The sequence below is a fragment of the Mauremys reevesii genome, linkage group 9 (assembly GCF_016161935.1).
Source record: "Mauremys reevesii isolate NIE-2019 linkage group 9, ASM1616193v1, whole genome shotgun sequence".
Taxonomy (NCBI): domain Eukaryota; kingdom Metazoa; phylum Chordata; order Testudines; family Geoemydidae; genus Mauremys; species Mauremys reevesii.
Window position 1 is genome coordinate 33,731,727 of NC_052631.1, and position 10,136 is coordinate 33,741,862.

At 48.2% G+C, this 10,136-nt stretch overlaps 1 protein-coding gene across 7 annotated transcripts in view; it reads right to left on the reverse strand.

The window, feature by feature from the left end:
- AGFG1 (ArfGAP with FG repeats 1) overlaps positions 1–7,722 on the reverse strand; it is a 69,365-nt gene extending 61,643 nt beyond the window's left edge. For 3 of the 7 annotated variants that reach the window (XM_039489879.1, XM_039489876.1, XM_039489873.1), the window contains exon 1: positions 7,515–7,721. In XM_039489879.1, coding sequence (XP_039345813.1) covers positions 7,515–7,681 — 167 coding nt within the window. In that variant the 5' untranslated portion in view covers positions 7,682–7,721. Of the gene's footprint in view, positions 1–7,514 lie in introns of all 7 variants that reach the window. The other 4 variants (XM_039489877.1, XM_039489874.1, XM_039489880.1 and 1 more) reach the window with 2 other exon arrangements.
- Between the last annotated feature and the right edge of the window lie 2,414 nt (positions 7,723–10,136).

Consider the following 10,136-nt stretch of genomic DNA (forward strand, 5'->3'; position numbering starts at 1 on the left):
GGTCCACGAGCTCCATTCAGGTGATCCGCGGATAGTTTCCTCTAAGGTGTGCGCAGGCGTGACTCCACTAAAGATGACTTTCCCCAGCTCCAGGGCTGCAGCTACTGGAGAGAGACCCTTGCTCCTTCCCAGCCCCAGCTCGGGGGCTGCTGAGTCGGGGGAGAGAGCACATCCGTCGCATTAGAAAGGTAAGACTACCGATATTAAAATACGAGTCATTGCTTTTATTTGTACAACAAAAAATGTTAATTAATTTTTTTTTAAATATAGTGCTTTTATCCAAAGCGCTTTACAATAGTTAGCTAACGGTACAAACAACATTTGGAAGGATCATTAAGTGGTCCACTGAGAGCCTCAGCAATTTTCAAGTGGTCCACGGAACAAAAAAAAAAAAAAAAAAAAACTTAAGAACCACCGCCCTGTACCATTCATACATAGTTTTAATTCCTGATTTAAGTACAAAATTCAACTTTAACTATCAAGTCAAGACTAATGTTTTCAGAAAAGCATACTTGTTTCTTCACCATGGACACATCTTCTGTGACACTGAGCAAGCTAATAAGACTATTTTGGAGAGAGTTGGAAGTGGACAGCAATTAAGATCACCTATTTGGATTAAACCAAGTTTGCACTGCAGTTTATTTTCTCCCACACCTTAATTACCAAAGCTGACAGGAGGCTGTTAAATATATAGCACTGCTCTTCTCTATCAGTCTTAGTCAAAATAAAATATGACCTATACAGTTACACTTCAGACATCTTCTGGATAATCTTCTGAAGGTAACTGAATATCAGCTTTAAAAGTTTAATGCTGACAATAATATATGAAACAACCCTAAGTATATATTTTCCCACTATTTACATAATTTCTCTCTTCCAAAGTAATATCTGAACCAAAATTAATGGCCACTTCACTCCGTAGAATAAGAACCTGATGTTCCATCATTCCACAATGCATTTTAGATTTGAAATAACTGTCTCACTATACTACAAAGGAAGCACCCTTTGAAGCAGTAGTAAAAAAACAAAAATTAAAATTGGAACATAGGAAGAACTGTATCTGTTCCTGTAGAGTATGAAACAGATTACGTGAAAAATTGCATGAATAAAGCTCTACAGTAAATAATTCCAAACCACAACCACTGCAGTAGGTGTTTAAACTATATGAACTCCAGAAATTTTAGGGTAATTTTGAATGAGGTCATATGCAGAAGCTAACACAGAGGTGGGCAAAGTATGGCCCACAGGCCACATCCAGACTGCAAGATCCTCCTGCCCGGCCCCCGAGCTCCTGGCTCGGGAGGCTAGCCCCAGCCCCTCCCCCGCAGCCTCAATGCGATTGCTGCTGGGTGGCGGGCTGTGAGCTCCTGGGGCCCGGTCTCTCTGGTGCATGGTGGCGGCGGCATGGCCACATCTGGAGGGGGAACTGCATGCAGGGGGTTGGGGTGCAGTGTGCAGGAAGGGGCTCAGGGCAAAGGATTGGGGCAGAGGAGAGGTGCGGGGTATACGAGGGGGCTCAGGGAAGGCAGTTGGGGTACAGGAGGGGTGTGAGGTGCAGGCAGGGGGCTTAGGGCAGAGAGTTGGGGGGCAGGAGGAGTTTAAGCTCCGGGCCAGCACCACTTACCTAAAGCAGCTCTGGGGTTGCAGCAGCTCTCTGCATGCCTGCCCTGGCCAGGAGGCGCTGTGGCCCCTGTGGGAGGGGGGCCGGAGGGCTCTGCATGCGAATGGCATTGCCGCGCCTCCAGGTACCTACCCCAAAGCTCCCATTGGCCGCAGTTCCCCATTCCCGGCCAATGGGTGCTGCAGGGGGCTGTGCCTGGAGACAAAGGCAACGCACATGGAGCCCTCTGCCTCCCCACCCAAGGGCCGCTTCTGAGAGCGGCACAGGGCCCATGGCACCATGGGGGGCAATCCCATGGGCCGGATCCAAAGCCCTGGGGGGCTGCAGTTTGCCCACCCCTGCCTTAGGGCAACACCAGCAACAGTCCTAGCTATTAGACAAGTGTTACTTGTATCAGCATTAAGTATATTAACTCACTCTGCAAAGAAAGCGTAATTGGATATGGACAGGTTCTTGCATGATAACTATTATGGCTTTTTCTTGATCCAGAATACATGATATATGAAGAAATTATAAGCCAAAATGAAATAGTTTGAAGCTAAGTTCTTTGATAGGATAACAAGTCTTGTGGATAAGGGAGAAGCAGTGGATATGGTATACCTAGACTTTAATAAGAATATCATGCGAGACAGTATCAAATGCCTTATCAATAAACTAGGCAAATACAACTTAGATGGGGCTACTATAAGGTGGATGCATAACTGGCTGGATAACCGTACTCAGAGAGTAGTTATTAATGGTTCCCAATCCTGCTGGAAAGGTAAAACAAGTGGGGTTCCGCAAGGGTCTGTTTTGGGACCAGATCTGTTCAATATCGTCATCAACGACTTAGATATTGGCATAGAAAGTATGCTTATTAAGTTTGCAGATGATACCAAACTGGGAGGGAGTTCAACTGCTTTGGAGGATAGGGTCATAATTCAAAATGATCTGGACAAACTGGAGAAATGGTCTGAGGTAAACAGGATGAAGACAAATGCAAAGTGCTCCACTTAGGAAGGAACAATCAATTTCACACATACAGAATGGGAAGAGACTGTCTATGAAGGAGTACAGCCGAAAGGGATCTAGGGGTTATAGTGGACCAGCAGCTAAATATGAGTCAGTATGATGCGGTTGCAAAAAAGCAAACATGATTCTGGGATGCATTAACAGGTGTGTTATGAGCCTAGGGAGGTTGCGGAATCTCCATCTCTGCAGATATTTAAGAGTAGGTTAGATACATGTCTATCCGGGATGGTCTAGACAGTATCTGGTCCTGCTATGAGGGCAGGAGATGGACTCGATGACCTCTCAAGGTCCCTTCCAGCCCTACAATCTATGAATAAGTTTGTTTCAAACAAAACATTACAATTTTTAAAGTCCTTTTAATTGCTATTTACTCTATTTGTAAAAATAATAGCCACTTCCTCAGGATTTTAAACACACATTGCATATTTAGAAACACTGGGCAATGACTTAATCTTCTAATAAAAGTAAAAATTAACATATATCAAGACTAAGGGTACGTCTACACTACGGGATTATTCCGAATTTACATAAACCGGTTTAACAAAACAGTTTGTATAAAATCGAGTGTGCGCGGCCACACTAAACACATTAAATCGGTGGTGTGCGTCCACGGTCCGAGGCTAGCGTCGATTTCTGGAGCATTGCACTGTGGGTAGCTACTCCGTAGCTATCCCATAGTTCCCGCAGCCTCCCCCGCCCCTTTGAATTTCCGGGTTGAGATCCCAGTGCCTGATGCGGCAAAAATCATTGTCGCGGGTGGTTCTGGGTAAATGTCGTCAGTCACTCCTTCCGCTGGGAAAGCAACGGCAGACAAGCATTTCATGCCTTTTTTTTCCTGGATTGCCCTGGAATATGCCATAGCATGGCAATCATGGAGCCTGTTTCGCCTTTTGTGACTGTCACCGTATGTGTACTAGATGCCGCTCACAGAGGCGATTCAGCAGCGCTACACAGCAGCATGCTTTTGCATGATAGCAGAGATGGTTATCAGCCATATTGTACCATCTACCATACCATAAATTGGTAATAAGATGATCGTGGCTACCAGTCCTTTTGCACTGTTCCATTTGCTGCTGTCATAAGTGCCCCTGGCTGCTCTTAGCCAGGGGCACAAAAGCCAAAATTGGGAATGACTCCCTGAGTCAATCCCTCCTTTTTGGTATCTAAAAATAGAATCAGTCCTGCCTAAAATATGGGCAAGTGTACTAGAGAACCACTGTATCAGAGAGCACAGCTGCTCTGTGTCAGATCCTGCAGAAATTATGAGCTGTATTCTATTCACAGGGGGTGCTCCTGCAACAACCCCACCTGTTGATTCCGTTCTTCCCTCAGCCTTCCTGGGCTACCGTAGCATTGTCCCCCCACTTGTGTGATGAAGTAATAAAAAATGCAGGAATAAGACACAGTGACTTTAGTGAGATATGAGTGGAAGGCAGCCTCCAGCTGCTATGATAGTCCAGACAGGACAGTAAGGAGTGTGTAGGGGAGGAGCCCAGCATCCCCCTGCTAGTTCAGGGGCACTTGAATCTTTTCTTTACACATGAAGGGTGGGGGCTGATGGAGCTCAGCCCCCTATTGCTATGACGATGATGGTTATCAGCCATATTGCACCATCTACCAGGAAAAATTAGGACCAGGCACCCTTGATTGACCTAACAGATGCTGGTCATCATGGTTGCCAGTCCTTTTGCACTGCCCCATGTGCCAATAGGCTGATGACGAGGACAGATACCAGTCATTTTGTACCATCAGCCAGCCATAGCGTGGGGGGAGCAAGGATGTTGGTGTTGAGTGCTGCACCATCGCGTCTATCTGCAGCATTCAGTAAAGATAGGATGACATGTAAGAGAGTCAAGAGAGGATTGTTTTCCCTTTCACTTCTGGGGGTGTGGGGGGGTGCGTAAATTGCCGAGCTATGCCCTGACCCACCGCGGACACTGTTTTTGACCCTAGAAGCATTTGGAGCTCAGCCAAGAATGCAAATGCTTTTCAGAGACTGCAGGAACTGTGGGATAGCTTGAGTCCTCCAGTCCATGAGCGTCCATTTGATTCTTTGGCTTTCCGTTACGCTTGTCACGCAGCAGTGCGCTGAGTCCCTGCTATGGCATCTGTCTGGAGATATTTAAAAAATGATTTTGAATGTCGTCTTCTGTACCGGAGCGCTGATAGAACAGATTTGCCTGCCCTTACAGCGATCACGTCCGCATCGTCCATGCGGGAGCTCTTTCTTTATTTTGATTTTTAACTGCATCACCACCCGTGCTGATCAGAGCTCCACGCTGGGCAAACAGGAAATATTCAAAAGTTCGCGGGGCTTTTCCTGTCTACCTGGCCACTGCATCCGAGTTCAGAATGCTGTCCAGAGCGGTCACTGGTGCACTGTGGGATACCGCCCGGAGGCCAATACCGTCGATCAGCGGCCACACTAACCCTAATCCGATATGGTAATACCGATACTAGCGTTACTCCTCTCGTTAGGGAGGAGTACAGAAACCGGTTTAAGTAGCCATTAAAATCGATATAAGGTGCCTCCTAGTGTGGACGGTTGTGGCGTTAAATCGGTTTTACGCTCCTAAAACCGGTTTAAACGCGTAGTGTAGACCAGGCCTAAGAAGCTCTCCTTCAAAGGATATCTTTCTCTCTTCAGATATTTGTATGTATGTGTAGTGTCTACCAGTGGTGGCTAGACAACTAGCAGCCCACATCCTGCAGTTTGACTTGGTGTGAGTGAATCCTTCATCTTATATTAGACTGGTGAGCTAAAAGGGATCCCAACTTGCATCCCAACGGAAGCCATTTTTATATATCACATGTGCTCATGTTTATTTAAAATAGCCAGCCTGCCAATTAAAAGCAATATTGTTATGAGTAATTTAAGTGTGCTGTCAGTTTAAGCAGAAGGAACGTATGCAGTCATTAAGCTTATGTACAGTATCTTAAAATAGTTTTGAATATAAGCACAGATAATTTATTACTTTGAGTTGGCTGCTTTAGAGACCAAGTATATATCCAACTCTAAAGCCTGTTCACAGTTCCACAATCTGAGCTCACTTTTCAATTTTGAATGGCCTTCACACAAGTATGCACATGTGAAGAGACATCTGTGCAAAACACAATGAAAAGAATAGGAAAAGCAAGATTAATTAGGAGTCTAATGGTTTAAAAGGCAGCTTATTCAAAATAAATGCAATATGGACTGACTTGTTCACTTTGTTTAAAGAAAGCGAAGCTACCAAGACACTTAGTTTACAATAGCTCTCTCTCCACCCGTGCGCGCGTCCCCCCTCCGATACCCATTTCTTCATTACGATTAAATATAAAGGGATAGGCATTGGTTATTTGGATTTCTGAATTCAATATACAAACCCAAGTCATCAAATGAAATAATATTTACTGCCTGAACATTGTCAAACTGCTTCCTTCCTTTTAGACTCAAACCTGTAAACATCTGCACATGCAAAGCTTTATCTGGGCTGTTTCACTGAAGCCAATATGACTAAAGTTACACAGATGAGTTTACAAGATATCCTTTAAAACCAACTGCTCTTCAATGCTTCTGATTTCATCCACATGTCTTTGGGGGTGGGGTGGAGGGAGTGGGGCAAAGGAACATATAGAGTGCTGTTGGGTCCATTATTTGTACAACACAGGTGTAAGCACAGCAATTCATAAATAATTCTGTATTTTGGTGCAGCAACTGGAAGACATTCTTGAAATTTCAACAGTTTCATTTCCAGTAACTCTGGACAGCTTAAAGATAAAGTTACCATCATCACATGAAAATTCTACCAAACTATCTCCTGTACTTTCTACAGTTTAAACTTTAATCCAGGAGAAGAAAACCAACTCATTTAAATAAGCAAAGTGTTTGACAGCCTGACATTCCGCAAATTCTGTCCTACCTCATCATGACAATTTTATTAACTAAAATATGTATCAAATCAAAAATAATAATTTACTTTACTTTACTATTAACAGGTACTTTGCCAGTATTTATTCTAGAGTTAATCCTTCCATTATTTTGAGAAAAATGGACATGAAAATGAGTAAAGTTTACTTCCCTTCCTCCCAAGACATCCACCTAATGTTTTTTTAAAAATACGATTTCTATATTTTTAGTTTTAAAAATTTAAGTGATTTAGGACTCAATCTTGCAAGAGCTTTCACTAGTTCAGACCATAAAGCTATTCATATGAATACATGCTTACAAGAGCAGGACCTAACTCCCCTAATCCACATTATTAGTCTTGTATAATCATATTCCAAGTGTTAAAATAATGAACCACCAAGCGTGTTACACTACAGCATTAAGAACAGGAGTTACTTGTGGCGCCTTAGAGACTTAACAAATTTGTTAGTCTCTAAGGTGCCACAAGTACTCCTGTTCGGATACAGACTAACACGGCTGCGACTCTGAATACAGCATTAAGCCAAATCAAAAGCCTAGTTAAAGGAGTTGCGGGGATATACCCAGAAAGGGAATTTAATGAACATACAAGCAGGAAGCTAACGGATTTCTCACGTTCTTTGTGGGTAACAGCTGCAATGGCACTAAAATATTTGGAGGGGGGGGGGAGAGACGAGCAGGATAGTAAAATCCAGCCCAGAGAAGTGGAACCAGGCCGCTCTCCGGTTCAATCCTCCACGGCAAACTAAGCACCGTTGCTGGATACGTTCAAACAGCCCTGCGAGATCACCAAGGGTTACCGGCTTCGCACAACAGCCCATCCGCCGCCACCTCCCGACAACGGAGGAGAAGGAGGAGGAAGGGAAATTAGGCTCGCAAGAGAATCACCCGCCCGAGGCAAACGCCCCACGCGAGAGCCGGCCGGGATCCTCCTGCCCCCCGGCCGCTCTGCCCGGCCCCCCGGCCCGCACTCACAGGATGCCGGAGCAGGAGGTGCACACGAAGCTGCCCACCGTCATGTCGGTGTAGGTGGGGCCGCGCTGGTCGCAGTCGAAGCACTTGCGGTTGGGCGGGAGGCTGCTCATCTCCCGCAGCAGCTTCAGGTGCTTCTCCTCCTGCTTCCGCTTGGCGCTCGCGGCCATGGCCCCGCCGGGCGGGGGGGGAAGAAGCCGGCAGCGGCCGGGCCCCGCACACACCGGGCGGCGGCGGCGGCTCGCAGGGGCCCGGGCTGGGGGAAGGCGGCGGCGGCGGGCCCCGCTCGGCCGAGGGGGGGGGAGGGCAGGAGCGGCGGCGGCGCGGTCGGGGCTAGGCCCGCGCGCACCGGTGGAGCGGCGCTGAGGGGGCTGGTGGCGGAACGGGGCCTGGGATAACGAGCTGAGGCGGAACCTGCGCGACCCCTTTGCCTTGTGGGAACGGACAAGGAGAGCGGGGCCAGGGCGGGGGCCTGGGGAGGCTGCTCCGAGTGGGCTGGCGGCCTGCAGCGCCCCCTGCCGCCTGGGGGGACTAGCAGCTCCCTGGTCTCAACCCGACAAAGCCCTGGCCACTGGGGCTCTTAGCTGGAGCGGCCGACGCGGAGAGGAAAGGCCAGGGAGGGGAGAGGGGGAAAGGAGGGGTTCAAATGGGTGTCTTAGGGTATGTCTACACTACAAGAGTCGTTTGATTCAACTTAATTCGAATTTGTGGAATCGACCTTACGAAGTCGAATTTGTGTATCCACACTAAGGACAGTAATTCGACTTTGTGATTCCACACTAACGGGGCTAGCGTCGACTTTGGAAGCGGTGCACTGTGGGCAGCTATCCCACAGTTCCCGCAGTCCCCGCTGCCCATTGGAATGCTGGGTAGAGCCCCCAATGCCTGCTGGGGGAAAAAATGTGTCGAGGGTGGTTTTGGGTAACTGTCATCATTGAACCGTCAATCACGCCTCCCTCCCTCCCCGGAAGCGCCTGCGGGCAATCTGTTCGTGCACTTTTCTGATCAGTGACAGCGCGGACGCCACAGCACTGCGAGCATGGAGCCCGCTGCAGTTATGGCCGTTTTCACCTCCTCGCACCTTATCGTCCACCTCTTCCAGTCAGCTGCTGAGAAATCAGGCTACTTTTCAATGGTGCTGCAAGCACTGGTGGACCATAGGGGATGTTTTACCAACATCAACGTCGGGTGGCCAGGCAAGGTTCATGACACGCGTGTTTTCAGGAACTGTGGTCTGTTTAGACACCTGCAGGAAGGTAGTTTCTTCCCGGACCACAAAATAACTGTTGGGGATGTGCAGATGCCTATAGTGATCCTCGGGGACCCAGCCTACCCACTAATGCCCTGGCTCATGAAGCCCTATACAGGCGCCTTGGACAGCGACAAGGAACTCTTCAAGTACCAGCGAGCAGCGTGACCTGTGACTGTTCAGTTTCTTTACAGAGAAGCTGAACCTGCCCCTGTTTCTTTACCCAGTTACTGTTGACTATCCTCTGCAGTTACATACCCCGTTCACCCCATTTCCCCCACTACCAACACATGTGTAAAAATAAAATACATGTTCCATTGTTACTTAAGAAAGGTTTCTTTATTAATGACTTTGCGTTAAAGGGTTGAAACTGGGACGCAGACTGTGCTGGGTAGGGTGTGCGGTGATGTAAAGACCGCCTCTGAACTCGAGGAATGACAGGCTCCTGCTCCTAGAGCGGTCCGCAGTGCCGGACTGGTTATTTCAATGGAGCCTGCCAGCCCTCCTTTTTGGGATTCTGTGTGCGGGGGCTATGTGACCTTGTGGCGGAGGAGGACGGATACAGATTCCTCTGCTGCGTGACTTAGCAGTCCAGGACAAGGACTGCTGCATAAGATCTGTAACCGCCCTCCCCCGCTACAAAGTCACATCCCCCCCCACCCACACAGAACCTGGAAACCACCTCCCATACCGACCAGGGTGCCTACTGACTGCACTGTGTGTGTGACCTGCTGCTGATCCTGCCCCCGTGTCTGTAGCCTGGTAAAGGTGACTGTCCTGTCCAATTACCAACCCCCTTTCCCCCCTTCAAACACAGTCTCCTCAAAAAGAACATGACGGAAACAGTAATTAACAGAAAAGTATTTTTTATTATCAACTAGCCAGTTAGGGGATGAAACTGGGACGGGGCCTTGGGTGAGGCGGGAAGGAAAGGACTTCTCAAAATTTAGGGTATGAGAGATTTTGGGTACTTGAGCACTCTGCTGGGGTGCAGTGACAGTTTTAACGCCCCCTGGCACCCCTCCTTCTGGTTATTTTGGGTGAGGGGGGTATGGGACTTTGTGGCGGGGGAGGGCGGTTGCAGATACACTGCAGGGGGGCTCTGTCCTCCTGCCTGCGGTCCTGCAGAACATGCACAAGGCGCCGGAGCGTGTCCGTTTGCTCCCTCATTAGTCCAAGCAGCGTTTGAGTCGCCTGCTTGTCTTCCTCACGCCACCTCTCCTCCCGTTCGCTGTGTGAGCGCTGGTACAGAGAGAGGGTCTCCCTCCACTGGCTCTGCTGGTCCGCCTCGTCTCGGGAGCAGCCCATAAGTTCAGCGAACATCTCGTCCCGTGTCTTTTTCTTTCACCGCCTAATCTTTGCCAGCCTCTGTGAGG